General features: G+C 53.5%; 3 protein-coding genes across 3 annotated transcripts; 1 reads left to right on the top strand and 2 right to left on the bottom strand.

The window, feature by feature from the left end:
• The first annotated feature begins 327 nt into the window (after nucleotides 1-327).
• On the top strand, nucleotides 328-5331 carry retreg2 (reticulophagy regulator family member 2). Its single transcript, XM_076165440.1, has 9 exons — nucleotides 328-628; nucleotides 1607-1710; nucleotides 1891-1921; nucleotides 2121-2250; nucleotides 2473-2557; nucleotides 2643-2780; nucleotides 2877-2965; nucleotides 3052-3187; nucleotides 3268-5331. The coding sequence occupies exons 1-9, from the start codon at nucleotides 375-377 to the stop codon at nucleotides 3987-3989; spliced, it is 1689 nt and encodes a 562-aa protein (XP_076021555.1). The 5' UTR covers nucleotides 328-374; the 3' UTR covers nucleotides 3990-5331.
• On the bottom strand, nucleotides 5211-8304 carry mdh1b (malate dehydrogenase 1B, NAD (soluble)). Its single transcript, XM_076165441.1, has 10 exons — nucleotides 7827-8304; nucleotides 7635-7747; nucleotides 7427-7561; nucleotides 6846-6988; nucleotides 6605-6773; nucleotides 6175-6532; nucleotides 5957-6098; nucleotides 5694-5869; nucleotides 5484-5623; nucleotides 5211-5399 (listed from the first exon to the last, which is right to left on the bottom strand). Exons 1-10 carry the CDS (start codon nucleotides 8065-8067, stop codon nucleotides 5361-5363), a joined length of 1656 nt encoding a protein of 551 aa, XP_076021556.1. The 5' UTR covers nucleotides 8068-8304; the 3' UTR covers nucleotides 5211-5360.
• A 1923-nt stretch (nucleotides 8305-10227) lies between these two features.
• On the bottom strand, nucleotides 10228-12201 carry LOC143012360 (uncharacterized). Its single transcript, XM_076165444.1, has 4 exons — nucleotides 12015-12201; nucleotides 10711-11055; nucleotides 10513-10637; nucleotides 10228-10424 (listed from the first exon to the last, which is right to left on the bottom strand). The coding sequence occupies exons 1-4, from the start codon at nucleotides 12118-12120 to the stop codon at nucleotides 10320-10322; spliced, it is 681 nt and encodes a 226-aa protein (XP_076021559.1). The 5' UTR covers nucleotides 12121-12201; the 3' UTR covers nucleotides 10228-10319.
• Between the last annotated feature and the right edge of the window lie 9567 nt (nucleotides 12202-21768).

The following is a 21768-nucleotide window of genomic DNA, read 5'->3' as shown; positions in this document are numbered from 1 at the left end:
GTGACCCACTTACTTAACCTGTGATTCGACCGCACACCGCCGCCATTGTTGCTTCAAGTTGTTATAAATCAACACGTACGGGACAGAATCGTTTCCGCGAGCGCCTTCAAAGTAAAAGTACCATTTTGAAAAATGCCTCATCGCGTGCACAGACTGTGTGTCTACAGACGGACCTGTCCACTTTATATCCAAAGCTTAATGTACACGTGACTGTGAACCATGCACGGTGATATTTGTTTTTGACATTGAAGGAAATGATTTACGGTTTCTTATTGTGAAAGTACCAAACGGAAACACCGAGCGGTCCCTTGCGTGTCGAGGCGGCTCTTTGCTTCCCCCCGTGATCTCCAAACAACATAACAAAGTGAGGGAACATGGCGCGCGGAGAGGAGGCCACTCGACGCCCCTCGGTCACCTCCTCCTCGGTCGGCCTGGAGGCTCTCTTCCCTCCCGGGACGGTGGAGTCGGCGGGTGGTGACGCGAGTCCGGAGTTGGTCCGCCTGCGGGAGCTCCTCCAGGGCCGCCTGGCGCAGTACGAGCCGCTGCTGCTGTGGGCGCAGCGACTGCTGGTGTGGGAGAGGCCGCTGTGGAGCGTCTGCGTGGCGCTCACGCTCAACACTCTGTTCTGGTCAGACTGCGTGTTTGTGTCCTGTACTGCGTGTTTGTGTCCCGTACTGCGTGTTTGTGTCCCGCACTGCGTGTTTGTGTCCCGCGGGGACTCGAGTTAGCTGCCGGGGCTAAGCGGCTGAAGCGGTGGTGCTGTTAAGACAGCGAGCTAATCCCCGTATGTAGCCGCATGCTAAGCTAGCTGCTGGAAACCGGAATATCAGCTTGTGGCGGATTTGGTGTCGTGGAATTTTGCGCTACAATGATGGGAATAAGATCCAGAGGTTGCTAGGGAGCGTCGGTATCTGTCCAGTGTAACAAAGCCCCACGCCACGCTCAGATGTCACGCACAGGCCTCCAGCAGCTGGCAGGCTCACGCCGTTTAGCCCGCAGCTCCGTGAACGCATCATCAGCTGTGTGTCACACACACTAACACACACTAACACACACACGAGACTCCGTGTGTTATAGAGGGATTAAAGTCAGCAAAGTGTATTTACCTCCGTCAACAATGTGCATAAATCAGAGGGTAGGTAAAATCGGAAGGTAAAAGTTAAAATCAGAGACCAAACAATAAATAAAATCGATCCCAACATGTCAGTCAGCTGATGAGCTTGACCAGAGGGAAGGGGCGTTCATGTGCTTCCTCTCTCACACGGGGAGGAAGTTACATTCTCTTGACCTCTGACCTTTGGTATTGGTGATTGATAGGTGATGGTGTTTGTCCTGGTGAAGCTTCTCACACTCACACACACAGGCTCTCCATTGTCTGTTGCCGCCCCTCCTGTCACCTCTGACCTCACCTGACCCCCCCCCCCCCCCCCCCACTGTCGACCCTTCATGTCACCACTATGAAACAATAAAAGTCTGTAAAACAGAAATAGCAAACATGTAAACAAACCCAGTCCATCATGTGAAACCTACGCGGCTAATCTGTAACGTTACTGAGCTCACGCACACACAAAGGTCAAAGGTCACGCTCATGTGTCCCTGTCCCCAGGCTGCTGTCCTCCACGTCCCTGAGGCCTCTGTTCCTGCTCAGCCTGTCCCTGCTGGGGCTCATGCTGCTGGAGAGGTGGAAGCCCAAGCTGCCCAGCACCACCGGTCAGACCTGACACACACACACACACACACACACACACACACACACACACACACACACACACACACACACACACACACACACACACACACACACACACACGACAGCTCCTCACTCACATGTTCAGAACTTTAACCAAAGTCTGTTTTTAATGCTGTTGGGTTTTTCCTCCTCTGCTGCAGCTCAACATGAAGAGACTCAGCATGAACACATGTGAGTAGCACACGTCTCATGTGAACACGTCTCATGTGAACACGTCTCATGTAAACACGTCTCATGTGAACACGTCTCATGTAAACACGTCTCATGTGAACACGTCTCATGTAAACACGTCTCATGTGAACACGTCTCATGTAAACACGTCCTGTGTGTGTGTGTGTGTGTGTGTGTGTGTGTGTGTGTGTGTGTGCAGGGAGGGCCTGCGTGCTCAGCAGCGTCTCCTGAGCGTGCCTGAGCTCAGTCACCACCTGGCTGAAGGCTTCCTGACCTGCTGCATGTTCCTGCAGGAGACACTGCAGTACAAGAGGCAGAACCACGGGAAGGTACGCCACTCAGCATCTCATATAATACCTGTGTTTACCAGCAGAGCTGCAGTCATAAACCTGTGACCTCCAGTGAAGGATGGACTCATATGATGAGGAGGAGGAGGAGGAAGATGACTCTGTGTGGACGTTTGGAGCGTGACGTGGTCGTGCATGTGTAGGATCTACTGGTAAACACAATTCTTGCAGTGACTGAACTCTTCTTCCTCTCTTCTTCCTCAGTTCTGTGCGATGATGTGCAGCAGCTGCTTGGTGTTGGCTGTGCTGGGACATTATGTACCAGGAATCATGATCTCCTACATCATAGGTGAGCCCTAGCTCTTTCCTGTGACTTAGTGAGTGAGTGAGTGTGTGTGTGTGTGTGTGTGTGACGCTGTGCTGCCTGCCTGCAGTGCTGAGCGTGCTGCTGTGGCCTCTGGTGGTCTACCATGAGCTGATCCAGAGGATGTACACGGGCCTGGAGCCCATCCTCATGAAGCTGGACTACAGCATGAAGGGAGAGACGGAGCACCGCAAGCACGACAAGAGGAGTGAGTGTTACCCTGACAACCACGTGAAACACTTCACCTGTGTCATAAGAACCTTCATGACAAAGTGTGTGTGTGTGTGTGTGTGTGTGTCCACAGAGGTGAAGAAGGAGGCGGAGGAGGGGGACGAGCCTCGAGCTGAGACGGAGAGCGAGAGCGAGGAGGAACTTTCCTGTTTTGCACCGACGGTATGAACGCACCTGAACGCCTCTATAGAGCGGCAGGTTGTCTGGTAGAGCGTGTGTGTTGTGACAGTAGCTCTGTCGTCCCTCAGGTGGACGTGAAGACCACCGCTCTGGCCATGGCCATCACAGACTCAGAGCTGTCGGACGAGGAGGCGTCCATCCTGGAGAGCGGCGGCTTCTCTGTGTCCAGAGCGACCACGCCGCAGCTCAATGACGTGTCTGAAGGTAAACGTGTGCCGCTCTGTGTGGGCTCAGGTGTTTGAGCCGCTCTTTGACCCTCTGCTCCTCCTCCTCCTCCTCCTCAGACCTGGACCAGCAGAGTCTGCACAGCGACCCAGACGAGTCCTTCCTGAGGGATCTGCCCGAGTTCCCCTCTGTAGACGAGTTCCCCTCTGCCGAGCACAACCTGCTCCACTTCCCCCCCCGCCCCCCCGCCCAGGGGGACGCTCAGGCCCGGCTGAGTCCCGCCGGCCTGCTGGTCCAGCACCTGGCGTCCCCGCTGCACTTTGTCAACACGCACTTCAACGGACACGCACGCCCCCCCGGGGGGGAGGGGGGCGGGGCGCCGACGGAGGGGGAGGGGGGGGCGCCGGGGGGGCCGGGGGGAGACCACCAGGCCCCGGTGGCCCATGAGGCGCAGCTCTCGCTGGAGGCCCTGAGCGAGGAGATCGTGAGCACGGCCATCTCCACGGTGGTGCAGAACACTCTGTCGGCCATGCTGCAGCCCAGCGAGGAGCCCCCCCTCCCCACACAGACCCCGCTCAGCGCCCAGGAGCCCGCCGCCCACACAGCCTGTACTAACACCACAACAGTCGGGGCTCTGGAGCCGGAGGAGGAGCCGGAGGGCGAGGGGGAGGAGCTACCTGAAGACACACTGGTGCCCACTGAGGACGAGGACTTTGAGCTTCTGGACCAAAGTGAACTGGAGCAGGTGGACGAGGTGCTGGACCTCAGCTCTGACAAACCGGTGGTGGGCGGAGCTTCCAGAGCTTCAGACACGCCTCCACCTCCCCTCCCACAGTCCTAGCTCCACCCCCCACTCCCCCCTCCAGATGTTCTGTTCCTGTCCCATTAGAACCTGAGTCCTAGCTGCCTGTGGGTCGGTGTGGAGCCTGTGGGGGGTCTGGGGGTCTGAGGGTCTGGGTACATTAACCCTTTGAGGTTGTACATCTGCTCACTGTAACTCCATGTAGAGCCGTCGTAGAGCGCTAAAGGAGGCGGAGCCTCACAGTCGTCTTGCAGTGCGACTCATTAAACATTGTAAACGTTTCCGTGACGATGGCAGACCTCAAAGGGTTAATGAGCCCTATAGAAACGCCTCGACCTCTGCAGCCCCAGCAGACGTTCTCCAGAGAGGTGAGGTAATGTTGGATTATATGAGCATTAATATATAATATAAATTATTTAATTTAACAGTCGGCTGATAAACTTTATAATGATGACAGCTTTGACCCCACTTTGACCTCTGATGTCTGGAGGGCACTAGATCTTTACACATCGTCATGGTTACTAACACATCGTCATGGTTACTCCATCTGTGAAAAGAGGTACACGCTTCCACGTCACCGCCATCTCCATGAGTGGGAACACGCCACCATCACACATGTTCACGCATCACATGTTCACGCATCACATGTACACGCATCACACATGTACACGCATCACACATGTACACGCATCACACATGTACACGCATCACACATGTACACGCATCACACATGTTCACGCATCACATGTACACGCATCACATGTACACGCATCACATGTACACGCATCACACATGGACATGCATCACATGTACATTCATCACACATGTACACGCATGTACACACACCACGCTGGTGTGAGGTCAGTAAAGAATGTGACGTGTCTTGGAGCAGATGAGTCTCACGTCCTCTGCTCCGCCCCCTGACCTGTAGCCCCGCCCCTGGCCTGTAGCCCCGCCCCTGGCCTGTATAGTGTAGAGATGCTAACATGAGGTGTATATTCTGCTGCATGTATAAACGGCTCCTGTTTCCTGTTTCCTGTTCAGTTCCTCGTCAGATTAAAGCGCTGCACACTTTGCCAGAAGCGTTCGTCCGGAACGTTAAACAAACCCGGTGTGCCGACTGTGTGGTCGTTAGGGGCGACAGGGCGTGTGTGGTTCTCCTGTGTTTGGTTGAAGCTTCTCAGATATAAAAAGGCTTTTAAACTGTACAATTTAAAAAAAGGAATCTATTTTCTAATTTCTCCTTTTTTCCATAAAGAGCTCAGTTTGATCTTTTACGTCTCTGAACAAACAAACTGCAGACGTCTCACAGGAAGGAGGGATTTAATGTCTGGGTCAATAAACTGCACCTCTGTGTGAAAGAATAAAGGAACAAACTGAACTGCTCTGGTTTCTGCTTCCTGTGTGTTGTCATGGTAACGGGGGGGCCTCTGAAGCCAGCGTTTTCTCCTGGGGAAGAAAAAGACGAACATCAGTGCGACTCTGTAAACAACGACCCAACGCCACATTGCCGCTCTGTGGAAGTGGGCGGACCTGTCTGAGCTCCTCTGCAGAGAGCTTCAGTCGCTCCCTCAGCTCGGTTCCCACGGTGACGCCTGACGCCACGGACCACTGGCCGTCCTTGAAGGTCACCGGCACCGAGCAGACGAGGTCATCTGGGAGGAAGAAGTGACCTGCGGGAGAAGACACACATGAATCCACCTGAGCGCCGCCTCTCCGTCAGGGAGGCGGCGTGATGCTCACCTGGGGAGGACACGCCCACAGAGAGCAGCTCATCTGCACCGCCGCCGCCATTCCAGGCCCTCAGCACGGCCAGGATCCCGTTGGCGGCGGACATGGCGGCGGTCCGTCTGGCCCGAGAGGCCACGGCCGCTCGGCGTTCCCTCACCAACTCCTGGAAGTCTGTCTGCAGCCATTGCCTGGTGGGAGGAAGGAACATACTTGAGATGTTTGTCCTCCTCTGCCTGATTGTTCTGTAAACCCGTTTGCTCCTCGGTGTCACACACTTGTCGTGGAGGAGCTGCAGCACCATGTGGGAGAAGAAGTGCGGCCCCATGATGGCCCCGTTGTAGTGGAAGACCTTGGCCCTCTGCAGGTCGATGTAGAAGGAGCCGCTGATGTTCCCCCACACCAGTACGTCCTTCACGTCTGAAAGCAGCAGGAGGCGCCAGAGGTCATCAGTGTGAGCGGGAGGGAGAGCAGATGTGAGAACAGATGTGAGTACCTGAGGTCCTCACGAGAAGCTCCTCGGCGATGATGGCCATGGCCTCGTACTCCAGCTGGGTTGCCATGGCGACAAAGCGGCTGCTGCAGATGGAGGGAGCGTTTTCCAGAAGCAAGGAGCACCTCAGGTTGACAAACAAGTCTCCAGCCACGATCACCTTCACCTCCCTGTCAGCCCGGGCGTCTATCAGCTGGGCGTACTCTCTGTACTGTGCTGCCATCCTCTTCATCCTCTTCATCCTCTTCTTCTCCTCCCCCTCTTCCTCCTCCCCGTCGCAGCCATTAGTCCAGCGCTCGTCCAGCAGCAGGATGACGTGGGCGTGGAGGAAAGCTTCTTCCAGACGTGTGTGAACCGTCACCTGCTCATGGAGGAATGAATGAACCTGCTGTCTGCTGTGTGTGTGTGTGTGTGATTGGTGACAGACTGATACCTGATGGAGCAGAGGGAGAACCAGGTCCTCCATCTCCCTCCTCATGGCCTGCAGCTCCTCCTCCTCCCCCTCCAGGTCCAGCAGGTGGAGGCTGATGGTGGAGGTGTGAGGGAACACCTCAGCAGAGAGCAGGTGAGGCACCAGCAGGTGGCAGACGAGGCTGAGCGCACTGAGCAGATATGAGAGAGTTACAGGCTGAAGGTCAAGAGAAGGTCACACCTCCATCCAGACATGAAGCCACCTGCTGATCCACACGTTAAGAGGCTGGATGAGGGCCACACGGTCCTGCTCCTCCACCTTCAGCTGCCAGCTGGTCTCCAGGTTCTCCGCTGCAATGCTCAGCATGATCTCTGAGGGCATGTCTGAGGAGACTCCATAGAAGATCTTCATCAGGAGAGGAAGAGGAGAGAAGAAAGCATTCAGAGAGCAGGAACCTCTGTCAACCCCCCACAGGAACTCTCTGTCTGTATGAGTGCAGGAGATCTGAATGTAAATCAATAATCAATACAGTGATCAGCTCTGGATGGTTTGTCCTTCACTGAATCAGCTCCATCTCAGCTAGATGATGCCTAAAGAGGACTTTAGGACCACCAGATTCAGGTCCTACTGATCCAGATCCTGCTGATCCAGATCCTGCTGATCCAGCTCCAGAGGTAGTTTTGTTTTGCTTAGTTCTGTCTGCTGCCATCTAGTGGTCAGTCTGAATAGTTATCATTTAATCTTCATAACTGTAAACCTCTGGTCCAGATCCAGATGAAGGTCCTGGCACACACACACACACCCACCCACACACACACACACACACACAGAGGCCCCTCCTACCTGGCAGTGCTCCAGGAAGTCACTGTAGCCCCCCAGCAGCACCCCTTTGCCCCCCCGGCCCAGCAGCTCCCTCCACACCAGGGGGGACTGCTGGGGCCTCCACTGGTTCCTGCTGCAGGTCTCCTCCAGCCACTCCTGTTCAACAACACAGGTGACGTCATTGTTGGTACTCGGAGGTGTGTGTGTGTGCGCACTCGTGTGTGTGTACCTCCCAGTCAGCTGGCGCAGTGCAGATCTTACGGACCCGGAAGTCCGGCAAAGATCTCTGAAGGAAATCTGCTAACAGTTCTGCTTTGGCGAAATAAGGACAATCGGCTTTACCTGAAGAAGAAGAAGAAGAGGAAGAGTCAGGCTCATGTGGAGGTCAACCAGTAACCATAGGAACTAAACGCGCTTTTACCGGCGAGCACAAACGTCGCCATGTCTCTGGATGCGTCTGTTGCTAGGAGACGGAGGTGTCGCAGTGAAATGTGTCCGACCGCGAGACGAAACGCTCTCGGTCCGTGTGTTGGACTTATAAAGCTTTGATCCGAAGCGCCGTGCAATGACGTCACACCCACGCGCTGCTGCAGGTAGACAACCTGCTCTGCGCTCAGTGCCATGCTCAAGAGCGCTGCCTCACACCGTTTAAGATGAATCATATAAAACTAAGAACAGAAAGTTTGTGGTTACAAGGCGACAACAAAAAGAAATATAGTGAATATTTGTGTCTACAAAGTAACGCATTTTCAAACAAGCGCTCGTTTCCAGCCGGAGCGCAGCTAGCAACGCACACAACAACATGCTAACATCCGGCTAACAGTTTAATCCTCAGTGTTCTACTGAAGTGCAACTTTTCGCGGCACCAAGATGCTGCGCGTCCAGACTGTATAAGTTTGAACAGTAGAGGTAAGGTGAGGTGACAAGGTAGGTGTGGCTCCTAGCTCGTGTTAGCTCGTGTTAGCCAGTGTGTGGTGACCTTGTTTGTTCATAATGACGTCATTTTCGTGATTATTCTGACATAACGTGGGAGTTCAGTTTGTTTCAGCCAAGGAGCCTTCATGTCCCTCAGGCTGTTGGATGATGTCAGGATCTGGTCTCCATGGCATCAGGTCTCCATGGCAACAGGTGACAGCTGTCATTCAGACCATCACCAACACTGGGGGGTCCACCAGAACCAGAGCAGCCTGGCCGGGTGTCCACAGGTTCTCCTCAGGTCTAGGTACCTGGGCACCGGTCAGTGGGTCAGCCTGCCTGACGCTCATGTGGACCTCCACCCAGAGGACGTGAGAGGAGCTGCAGCACACGTATGAGCTGCTGCAGCACACGTATGAGCTGCTGCAGCACACGTATGAGCTGTAGGACACGTATAAGCTGCATTGTGCGTGCGTGCGTGCGTGCGTGCGTGTGTGCGTGCGTGCATGCGTGTGCGTGTTGGCCAAACCCAAACCCGAGCGAGGAAACAGTGCGGTGTCGTTGAAGAGGCCGCATCTGCAGAGAGCAGAGGACAGGAAAGGGTAGAGGCAGGAAACGCCTCTACCTGGTGAACTTCTGAGAAATCACTCTGTAAAGCAAAGTTGAGACATCTTGTTGTTTTGTGTGTGCCCAAGTTTGGTTCTCACGAGTCACTGAGGAGACACACACACAGTCTGAGGGCTCCACCACACACACACACACACACACACACACACACACACACACACACACACACACACACACACACACACACACACACACACACACACACACACACCCACCCACAGTCTGAGGGGCTCCACCACACACACACACACGCACACACACACACACACACACAGGAGGGCTCCACCACACACACAGACACACAAACACACACACACACACAGTCTGAGGGGCTCCACCACACACACACACGCACGCACGCACGCACGCACGCGCACACACACACACACACACACACACACACACACACACACACACACACACAAACACACACACACACACACACACACACACACACACACACACACACACACACACACACAAAGTGTGAGGGCTCCACCACACACACACACACACACACACACACACACACAGAGTCTGAGGACTCCACCACACACACACACACACACACACACAGACAGTCTGAGGGGCTCCACCACACACACACACACACAGTCTGAGGGGCTCCACCACACACACACACACACACACACACACACAGTGTGAGGGGCTCCACCACACACACAGTGTGAGGGGCTCCACCACACACACACACACACACACACACACACAGTCTGAGGGCTCCACCACACACACACACACACACACACACACACACACACACACACACACACACAGTGTGAGGGGCTCGACCACACACACACACACACACACACACACACACACACAGTGTGAGGGCTCCACCACACACACACACACACACACACACACACACAGTGTGAGGGCTCCACCACACACACACACACACACACACACACACACACACACACAGTGTGAGGGCTCCACCACACACACACACACACACACACACAGTGTGAGGGCTCCACCACACACACACACACACACACACACACACACACACACACACACACAGTGTGAGGGCTCCACCACACACACACACACACACACACACAGTGTGAGGGCTCCACCACACACACACACACACACACACACACACACACACACACACACACACACACACACACACACACAGTGTGAGGGCTCCACCACACACACACACACACACACACACACACACACACACACACACACACACACACACAGTGTGAGGGCTCCACCTCAGTAATAATAAAAACATAAATGGTATAAAACTTTATTTTTTAATAAATCTTCCTGAAAAAGGCACAACAGAGGAACCTCCATAGTAACAAACAGCTGTGTGATAGAGCGGTTAAAAGTGTAGAGGCTGCAGGACCGTCCCCTTCCTGCGGCCTCGCGGCGCTCTGGGTTTGGTGTTCATGTAGTCGCTCTGGCACTCTATCCTCCGTATGCGTCTCTGTGGGACAGAGCAGAGACGTCACAAACACACACAGGGTTAACAGGACCTCACTGAGGGCCGTGTGTGTGTGTGTGTGAGCTCTTACCCTGCACATGAAGGCGATGAAGGTGACGATGACGCAGTAGATACTGAGAGCGACGAGCCCAACGATCCAGGCCCAGTGAGTCCTTCCCTCCACGGCGCCGGGCTCTCCCTGCTCACACTGCGGTCCTGACAAAACACGTGAGAGGATCAGACTTCTGCCCAGCGTCCATGAAGCTGCTGAGCTGTGGAGAAGCTTTACCTTCCACCAGCAGCAGGACGCTGGAGGAGTTCCTCAGGGTGATGTGCGGAGGGGGGAAGGTGATGGTGGCCTCGCACCTGTAGATGGCGCTGTGACCCACGCTCAGAGCAGCCAGGGCGAAGCTGAGCGTGGCGTTGTCGCTGTTCTGCTGCAGCTCCGCGTCCGGCCTGCCGGTGGCGTTCTTCAGCGAGCACGATGGCCTGCCGCCTGTGAGGACACACTTGTGTTTGGAGATGACCTCCGTGCCCCTCAGCAGGTCAAAGGTCACGTCCACTGCGTCCACGGACAGCGGACACGGCACGCTGGCGCTGTCGCCGGACACCGCACGCACGGTCTGCAGCTCATCTGAGGGGGACACGGGACTTCAATCAGGTCCTCATCTGGCCTTTCCAGTTCAGTTCAGACTGGTGCCTGCATGTGTGTTGTTGACCGTGTGGTTCCTGCACACGCGTGTTCTCCTCTGCTGTCATGATTCTCCACACTAAACACGTCAGCCTGTCTCTATGTCTGTCATATGAACATGTGACACGTATGTGTGGTGACGTGCAGCTTTGCAGTGGAAACACTTTCATACGTTGCTTCTTGCAGAGGTTGATCTATTTGCACTTCTCTTACTGAGAAGTCACTCATTGTTTCAGGGTAGCCCCGCCCCCACACGGAATCAGTGCCATAGTCACATGCTTTACTCTGTGACAGCACGTTTAACAGGGAACAGCAGAGCTGCAGGAACACTTGAGTCATTGTGTGTGTGCGTGTGTGTGCATGCATGTGTGTGTGTGCTTGCGTGTGTGTGTGTGCGTGCATGTATGTGCGTTTGTGGTTTTGCTGTGTGCTACAAAGTTTAGACTTGAAGGATTCTGCAGTCCTTAACGTGTATTTGTAAGGTAACATGTGTGTTACGTGTGTGTGTGTTACTGTAAGATGACCTCATTCATTACGTCATCATCTTATTCATTTCAATGTGGCATGTTTTATGTTCTTATGTATTCTCTGAAGTAGAACAAGATTGTGGGTTTGAACCCGTCATGCGTGTTGAGAAACTGACTGCTGCCGCTGCCCTTGATCAAGGCACTATGCTGGAGTCCATCCATCTAACAGAGCACACAGGTCTGAGCCCTGGAGACTTGCTCAAGGGCAGAGGCATTAAACTAACATGTTGTGACAGCGGGGGGATCTGAGAGAGACTCAAACCCAAGACCATCTGGGTTTATGAATACAGGCTCATAAAAACTTAAAGTAATGACTCTGAGCACATGTATGACTACAGAAACAGGATTTGGGTTGCAGGTGAAGTTGCAGCTTACCGTTGCAGGAGGAGCTGAGAGCCTGGTTGGCGTGAGAGAACCTGCAGCCCAGGAGGACCAGCAACATCCAGCACACACGCATTCTGTGATCTACTAACAGCACCATAAGCTCCTGCAGCTCCAAACACAGCGCTCAGATCTGATCCATCGGCACCGTGTCCCTCAGATCAAACGACCAACCAAGTCCTGGCTCCGCCCCTCTAAGCTCCACCCACATCCTCTTTGAGGGAAAACATCCTGTGGCAGCACCTCCTCTGCTTGTTTCCGCTCTGTCCCAGAGTGTGTGACCTTTGATGTGTCATGAAGATGAAGAAGTGAGATCAGATGACGTCTTTATCTACATTCACAATAATGATTATATCTGCCACATCACTCAGATGCCGAGGTGCCCCTGAGCAAGGCACCAAACCCTTAATTGCTCCCCCCACTGCGAAGGGTGGTATCTAAATGTAATGTAAGTCGCTTTGGATAAAAGCGTCTGCCAAATGGCCGTAATGTGATGTAATGTAATGTGATCAACCAGGGGATCTGTTAGAAACCTGCTATATCATTGTGAATGTTTGTGCTTTGTCACTAACATCTAAACATAATAGCATTAAGCTGTTTGATTTAAGATGTATTTTCTATAAATAACACTTAAAGATCTACAGGTAACGAATTCTTCTAAATGTGAACACTGAGGGCGATGCTTCAAAGTGTCCACTAGATGGCGACAGAGCCTCTGTAATGACCTGCATGGCTGTGTAGCCTGCAGTCAGGAGGAACATCCCAGTGTTGACTGAACACTTTAATGCTCCAACAGGTTAAACTGCGCAGGATCAGAGGTCATACATGTCAGACAACATGTGGGGATAAACTTATCTACTGAAACACTGAACACAGTGAGTGTTTACCTTTATCTTCGCTGTTTGAACGCCAGATGTATGTTTATATTTATGAATTTATTGTGTCTAAATGTCCCCACATGTGGTTTGTATGACTGATCCGTGTCTCCTCCTGTCTGCTGGTGCTCCTGTGAGCATCAATCCATGGGCCTCTGAGTGTTTAATGCGCTTTGTTAAATCAAACACGGACACTTTTAATAGTGGAAATGTGTGCTGCCTTCACGTCCCCGCCCAGACTTGTGATTTCCACTACTATTCTCAAACTGGAATAAGAAATCACAGTAACACACAGTAACACGCACTGGGGTCGCAGCTGTTTCGTGTCAGTTCTGTTTTATAAATCAAAATGAAACATAATGTAAACATTGTGCTAAAGAAAACAACAACTGGCTCGCTCCTAGTGGCGCTGCTTCCCAGTTTCCTTTTGTCCTCCTGTCCCTGAAGGTATCGCGGGCCCTGGGCTGGACAGGAAACGGCAGCGTGTCTCCACTCGGGAGAAGAAGAAGAGGAAGGAGGAGAAGAAGAAGAGGGAGGAGAAGAAGAAGAATGGGGATCGGGAAAAGAACGGGACTGTGCGTGAGAACATGAAGGCCGCAGCAGATTCCTGGTGTATTTCTTTTAAATAGATCGAATCCCGCTCACCGGCCGGAGCTGCGAGCCTCGACCCTCTGGTGCAGCGGAGCCTCTTTGTGATCCCGTCTCTCTGTAAGTGGCTTTCCCATCAGCATTCCCGGTCGGCTCGATTCTTCCCGGCCTCTGCGGGGCAGTGAACGCAGCCTGGCTGTGTGTGTATGTGTGTATTTAGATGTGCGCGCGCGCGTGCGGGGAAGGTGTTAACGTTGTTCGGTCGCAGCCCGTTAGCTCCGAGCTTAGCAGCGCCACTTGTTAAACACGAAGCTCGAAGCTCTTTAAAGCTCATTCATGTGTGCGCGGCGCGGCCAGCTGTGTGTGTGTGTGTGTGTGTGTGTGTGTCGCCGGGATGAGCCGCAGCTCCCCGGGAATGGCGCCGGAAACGAGCCTGAGTGAGGCGGCGGCTAGAGCAGCTGAGAGGGACTGAGTCACCAGAGCAGAGCAGCGGCAGAGCAGCGGAGCCTCCACCCCGTTAGCTGCTCTGCCGCTGCTCTGTATGTGTAAATGATCTCTTTATTCAGTTACAAAGCTTCTGTAGAGCCGTGTGTGTGTGCGTGCGTGTGTGTGTGTGGCTGAAGCTGATCATTCAGCCTGCGTCACTTAGGCTCAGCGCTTCAGTCTCTTTGTTGGAGGAGAAGATCAGATCAGTGACTTGGTGATCGATAGATCGATAGATTGGTCTCATAATGTAAACAGATCAGACTCAGTGTAGGGATGTAGCGAGTGCTAAGCTACACTGAGTCTGATCACTCACATGGATCCATACTGATGCTGATCCATTACAGCTGATGATGATGAAGGGAGGCTTCACCCTGATCAAACTGAGGAAGAGGTGAGGCTCCTCCCCCTTGTTGTCATGTTGGTTCTGGTTCTGGTGGTGGTGACGTCATAACCACTCAACCTTTAAACTGTCACTCATACAAACAAAACAAAACTCCGCCTCCATCCACACAGGCCACACCCACTTCTGCCTCACGCTGTGTATTTATATGAGTATAACATATAAAGATATACATCTAATAATGTATATCTTTATGTTTCTGATGGTGTCTGTGCCGTTGTCTCAGACGCACAGACAGACCTTCTCTTTGTGTTTTGGTTCTGCTTCCTGATTGGATGGCTGAAGTGGGCGTGTCCCTGTAGTCCAGCTGAGCCTGATGGGAAGTCCGAGCTCAGCTCCATACTGACACCGTAGCAGGAAGTGGCCTCTCAGGTCGGGCTCAGATAACGACCCTTCACTGGGCGGTGGGTTCAAAGGTCACGTGATCAGCACATTAGCACTACAGTGAGTGTTGGTCTGCTTCTCTCTGGCTTGTGATGGACCGTCGCTCTTCCTCACACGTGCCTCATTTGCATCCTCACTCTTCCAGGCAGGAGGGCGACGCCCCCCTCCCCCCCTGGATCAGGTTTCACTCTGTCTCGTCCCAAACGGAGCAGGAAGAGGACGGACATGAGTGAATCCCTCAGCACATCTGGAAAACTGAGTGCTGTGTTGTTTTTGTTCCTCTTGGCTTTGTTGCTCCTGCTGCCTTTCCTGCAGCGTGTCCTCGTGTCCTCGTGTCCTCGTGTCCTCGTGTCCTCATACCAGGACGTCTCTTCACAGCCTCACATTCATGGATTCGCATCAAGTGGAGAGTTTGAACATGTTTGGGGTCAGGGGTCAGGCTCACATCAGGACAGAACTGATCGTCTCTGTGCGAGGTCAGAGGTCACTGTGTCAGGTCAGGTACATGAGACTGAGGTCCTGACTGAGTGAGAGTGATCCTACACACACACACTTACACACACACACACACACTAACACACACACACACACAGACACACACACACACACACACACACACACACACACACACACACACACACACGTCCCGCTGCATGTTGAAGGATTTTCCAGCAGCTGCAGGAGAGAGAGGGAATGTTTGGGAGGAAACTGCAGCTCACAACACAAACAGAGAGAGAGAGAGAGGGAGGGGGGGAGAGAGAGAAAGAGAGCCAACCACGGTCCCTCATTCATCCCTCTGCCAAGAGAGGGAAAGAGAAGAAGAAGAAGTAGAAAAAAGCCTCCTTCTTCCCATCTGCTCCCTTTCATCCTCCCTCTGTTCTCTGAGACGTCCTGGGCTTCAGGAGTGTGATGCTGCCTTCAAGGCCTCACAGGGAGAAGACATGGAGAGGACCCTCACACTGCTGCTGCCCCCCATCCCCCCCTTGTTCTGGTAACATTTATCTGACCTTTGCTGACCTTTGTTGACCTCTGCCTCTGCCCTTTGGAGACAAAGGCCTCCACCCTCTGCCGGCCCAGACCTCCAGCCCTCCCTGTTCACCTTCTCATGCACACGTAAACAAACACCTCCTATGGCAGGAAGTCAGCTGTGACAACACCAGGACGCACTTCCCCTCAGGCTCAGCACCTTTACCTGCACTAAGATCAAGTTTACACTCCTACAGTCAGACCAAGTATGAGTCCTGAGAGGAGCAGGCCTGGAGAACTTCAGCTCTGAGTACCAACCAGTGCTGCTGCAACACACACACACACACACACACACACACGGGGAGCGTGTTCCAGATCTGGTTCTCCTCCGTCTTCACCTGCTCGTCCTTTAGAACCTTCTCATTGCTGGCTGTGGTGACAGGCGACCTTTGACCCTTCTGCGCTCCCTCACACACAAACAAACTCTCCTGTCATCCTGGATCTTTTGATGCCCGTCCCAAAGCCTCCAGGCGTCTCTGAGCTCCTGAAACCGGACCTGGACCTCAGATCCTGTTACTGGATGAACGCCTCTCCTCTCCGCTCCTTTTTGTTGAGTAATCACCGTCCCAGAGTGGTGAGGAGGTGCAGAGGGGGCCGGCCTTGTCTGCTGGATGGAGAGCCTGAGGGGAGAGGGAGGGTCTGCTGTCAATCTGCTGTACGGGCTCTGGAGTCAGACAGGAAGTGGATTTCTGTCCTTCCTATAGAAGCTTCCACAGCCTGAAGGTTCCTCCACATCTGTCCAAACCAGGTCCACCTTCTACGCTCTGATTGGATCCTTCATCCTCCGGCCTCATGGACAGAAGCCCCCCCCCACTCTGTTGACCTCTGAGTCACATCCTGGGAGGGTTCTGGTTCTGCTCCGTGTCCACTGTAGTGACAGGAAGTGATGCTTCCAAACACGTTCCTGACCAAGCGTGGAAAATGGTTTCCAGACGTGTTGGAGCTCTGACCCTCTGCTGCCGTGACCCCTGACCCCTGACCCCTCATGAGGTCCTGAGGAGGCGTGAAAGAACAGAGAGATCAGAGTGTGTAAGCTTCATCAACACGCCACTAAACCTTTGACACGCTGGAATATGGAGGAGGAGTGTGTTACATTAGCCACGCCCCCTGGCAGCCTGCCAGCAGCTAGAGCAGCTCCCACTGGACATCGTGGGAACATTCCTGACACAGCAGTATTCTATAATGTGTGTGTGTGTGTGTGTGTGTGTGTGTGTGTGTGTGTGTTGCTGTGAGGTGTTTCTGATCAATCCGTCTCCATGGATACAGCCAGTGTGGCACAGATCTTTGGCTTCATGAGTGACAGGTCAGCTGTGAAGGCCTCCGCCCCCTGAGGCGACCTCACAGTGCTCACTACACGTCTCAGTACCTGGAACACGTGGAACACATGTTACACATGTTCCGTGTGTGTGATCACAGTGCTGAGGCTCAGGGATTCAGGCTCGGTCTGAGTCCACATGTCCTTGGGCGTCTCTGGGGGGGTCAGAGGTCAGGGGACCGGGAGCCTCTGACCCTCTGTAGGTGTGAGTGATGGACGCTGGTTGAATACTTCACCACAGAGGAAAGGCTACAGAGATCCTCTCTCAGTTTGCCTGCTTGCCTGCTGACTCCTTACTTCCCCTCCAACAATCCCCTCTTTCTCTTCCTGTGACATCATCATCATCATCATCCTCGCCCCTGCTGGCCCGGCGTCCTGCTTTCCTCCCCACTTCCTGGCCCGACAGGAAATGAGCAGCCCCTCTGGATTGCTGTTAACAGAGGAAGTATGAGTGGACGAGGAGACACCTGTGTCCTCACCCAGCCGGCTGGGTTCCACTCTGGACGGTTGTTGAAGTGGGACACAAATCTAGGACACGTCAAAGTGTTCAGTAGTAAAGTCCTGAAACATGTGGCCTCAGTGTGCACGCATGTGCTGCACCAGGACCCGCATGTGTGTGTGCGTGTGTGTGTGTGTGTGTGTCCTCAGCGTGTGCTGGGCTCCGGCCCTCACAGGGAGGAACAGCTGACCTATAGAGCAGCTGGGCCTGCAGAGCCTCACATGACTGCTCTGTGAGGAGATACACACACGTATGAACTATAGATCTATAGACTCTACATACATGTGGAAAACGAGTACACTCAACAGAAAGTGATCATGTCATAAACATGTTCATGAGACTGGTTAACATGTTAACGTGTCCTGGAGGTCGTGTGTGTTTACACACACATCACAAACAATCTGCTGAGAGTCCCACACTTCCTGGAATGAGACCACAGCTGTGTGTGTGTGTGTGTGTGTGTGTGTGTGTGTGTGTGTGTGTGTGTGTGTGTGTGTGTGTGTGTGTGTGTGTGTGTGTGTGTGTGTGTGTGTGTGTGTGTGTGTGTGTGTGTGTGTGTGTGTGTGTGTGTGTGTGTGTGTGTGTGTGTGTGTGTGTGTGTGTGCAGCTGTTATGACTGAAGCGACTGTGTGCAGACGCATGTGTCACTGCCACACCTGCTCTGCTCACTGGACTCATGTTGACGCAGCGTCATCACACTAAACCTGGAGGGGGGGGCAGACGGGTTCAGGCTGTCCACACACACACACACACACACACACACACAGCTCCTGTTCTTTCTGACACTCATGCATGCTGTTTCTCTAAAACACACAAGAGCAGATGCTGAGGGGGGGGGAGAGACAAAGAGGGAGAGAGAGAGAGCGAGAGAGAGAGAGAGAGACAGACAGCTGCTGTGTAGAGAGACAAGGAACAGCTGAGGCCAACTGGAGAAGGAGTAGACATAATATCATATCTCTCTCTCTCTCTGTCTCTCTCTCTCCCCCTCCCCCCCCCCCCCCCCCCCCCCCCCCCCCCCCCTCTGACCCAGTAGCAGCCCTTCTGTTCTGCCTGCTTGTTGTTTCCTCTCCAGGCTGTTTGAGTTTCATTTTATGACCCAGACTCTGAGTCAGCATCAGCTCCTTTCAGATGAAATAAGGCTCAGCTGTAGTGACTCAGCACTAATGTGGATAAATTGATGACTCTTTAGAAACACTTAATGCTGATGTGTGTGTGTGGGTGTGTGAGTGTGTGGGTGAGAGAGAGAGAGAGACTCTGAGTCACAGCTCTGACAGGTTTGACTCTCTGCTCTGACTCATTGTGAAATTGTTGCCTGTAGTGATCCCCACACTTATGAAAGTGTGTGTGTGTGTGTGTAGTCAGATGAAGGCCGTCCCTGCCTACACGTCACACTCTTAACCCCGTCATGCCCATGTGTCCCAGACTGGAGCTGCAGACCTCTGGGTCGCTCTGATCCTGGACCCAGACACACAGAGGGGCTCAGACACACAGAGGGGTTCAGACACACAGAGGGGTTCAGACACACAGAGGGGTTCAGACACACAGAGGGGTTCAGACACACAGAGGGGTTCAGACACACAGAGGGGTTCAGACACACAGAGGGGTTCAGACACACAGAGGGGTTCAGACACACAGAGGGGTTCAGACACACAGAGGGGTTCAGACACACAGAGGGGTTGAATGCTCTGTGCTTGGTGCTGAGCGTGGCTTGGTCTTCCTCCATAGCTCATCTGAATTCACCCACAATGCAGTGCAACCCATCAGAGTGGGCGCAGACTGTGTCTCACCACCACACACACACACACACACACACACACACACACACACACACACACACACACACACACACACACACACACACACACACTGAATGGCCTCTCATCTTGTTCCTCCTCTCTCTCTCTCTCTCTTCCAGGGGATAAACGCCCAGTCACAGCGGTGGTTTCCTCTGACCTTTAACCCCATAGACAGAAGGTGAAGACTCTTCAGAGAAGAGACTTCCTACAAACCACAGTGAGTACATGTTGCCATGACTACGTTCTGTGGCTAGTAAGTGAAGAGCAAAATGGAGAAAGAGCAGCCAGAGTGTTTGGCTGAGTGCTTGAATGCTTAGCCTGACTGAGGTGGTTGTTGGTTGTGGAGCTGCTGAGGCCTGAGGCCCACATGTGATGGGGCTTTAGTCAGCACAATCCTCTGTGTACAGTCTGGATCCATATGACTGTGGTGTGTTGTTGAGAGGGAGACCCCCCCCCCCTATGAAAGAGGAGGAGCCTGGAGAATCTGCTCAGGGGAGAGTCTTCCTCACTGAAGGAGATCATTCCCTACGTAAGTGGAAGCATGTGAGGCTGTGGTTCAGGCTGAGCCTCAGAGCTCTGAGCTCTGAGCTCTGAGCTCTGAGCTCCACCCTGAAGAATGCAGAACCTCCCTGAGCATGAGGGAGCTGTGACATCATCATCTACTGAGAGAGAGAGAGAGAGACCCACCCACCCACCAGCTGCTGATAAGGGTTGCCATAGTAACTACAGGCTGTAGTTACTGTGTGTGTGTCTTTTGGAATCCTGGAGGTGTGTGGGGGAAAACAAGCTGTCACATTTGTTCTCCCTGGCCAACACACACACACACACACACACACACACACACACACTCAGACAGTCGCTTGTTGTTGTCGCTAGCAGCAGCCAATCAGTGTCCAGCTGCAGAGGGGACGGAGTGACGGAGCTGCAGGGGAAGATGGGAAACGTAGTAAGGAGAGGTGTGTGTGTGTGTGTGTGTGTGTGTGTGTGTGTGTGTGTGTGTGTGTGTGTGTGTGTGTGTGTGTGTGTGTGTGTGTGTGTGTGTGTGTGTGTGTGTGTGTGTGTGTGTGTGTGTGTGTGTGTGTGTGTGTGTGTGTGTGTGTGTGTGTGTGTGTGTGTGTGTGTGTGTGTGTGTGTGTTCCTACCTGGTGGGGACTTGACTGATCTACAGTTGACCCTGACTGACTCAGTGTGAGGCTCTTCAATCTTCTAACCAGACGTAGCGGTGCAGTGAGCCTCCTCCTCCTCCAGGAGGCGCTGTGTGAGTCCAGCACTGTGAGGACCAAGCACACACACACAAGCTGGACCACAGTGAGACAGCTGAGCCTCTATGTTCAGGCAGGAAGGAGGGCTGTGTCTCTGACCTTTGACGCGACAGGGACACTGAAAGGACACTGAAGGGACACTACAGGGACACTGAAGGGACACTACAGGGACACTGAAGGGACACTACAGGGACAGGGACACTACAGGGACAATGAAGGGACAGGGACGCTACAGGGACACTACAGGGACACTACAGGGACAGGGACACTACAGGGACACTACAGGGACAGGGACACTACAGGGACACTACAGGGACACTACAGGGACAGGGACACTACAGGGACACTACAGGGACACTACAGGGACAGGGACACTACAGGGACACTACAGGGACAGGGACACTACAGGGACAGGGACGCTACAGGGACACTACAGGGACACTACAGGGACAGGGACACTACAGGGACACTACAGGGACAGGGACACTACAGGGACACTACAGGGACAGGGACACTACAGGGACAGGGACGCTACAGGGACACTGAAGGGACGCTACAGGGACACTACAGGGACGCTACAGGGACACTACAGGGACACTACAGGGACACTACAGGGACGCTACAGGGACACTACAGGGACACTACAGGGACAGGGACAGGGACGCTACAGGGACACTACAGGGACACTACAGGGACACTACAGGGACAGGGACGCGACAGGGACACTACAGGGACAGGGACACTACAGGGACAGGGACTCTACAGGAACACCTCCATGCTCGCTCATGTGGAGCGAGGCTGCTGCAGCCAGACTCTGTTATCTGCTGCAGCAGTGCTGCATCATGTTTAAAAGTGTGTGTGTGTGTGTGTGTGTGTGTGTGTGTGTGTAATCTGAGGCCTGGGACAAGACTATTGATTTCACATTTGGACAGCTGCCCTGGAGGAAGACAGAGCAGCTGACACATCCTCACTGTTCGTGTGTGTGTGTGTGTGTGTGTGTGTGTGTGACGGAGAGAGAAGGAGAAGAAGAAGAAGAAGAAAAAGAAGAAGGTGGAAGCAGCAGCAACAACAAAACAGACCCCCCGCCCCCTCACCCCCCCTCCCCAGTCAGGCTCAG

This window comes from Genypterus blacodes, unplaced genomic scaffold (genome assembly GCF_046128005.1).
Source record: "Genypterus blacodes isolate CSIRO-AG114 ecotype Tasmania unplaced genomic scaffold, CSIRO-AGI_Gbla_v1 ptg000144l_1, whole genome shotgun sequence".
Lineage (NCBI taxonomy): Eukaryota > Metazoa > Chordata > Actinopteri > Ophidiiformes > Ophidiidae > Genypterus > Genypterus blacodes.
Note: the sequence above shows the minus strand (reverse complement) of the source record. Positions and strands in the feature narration are given on the sequence as shown.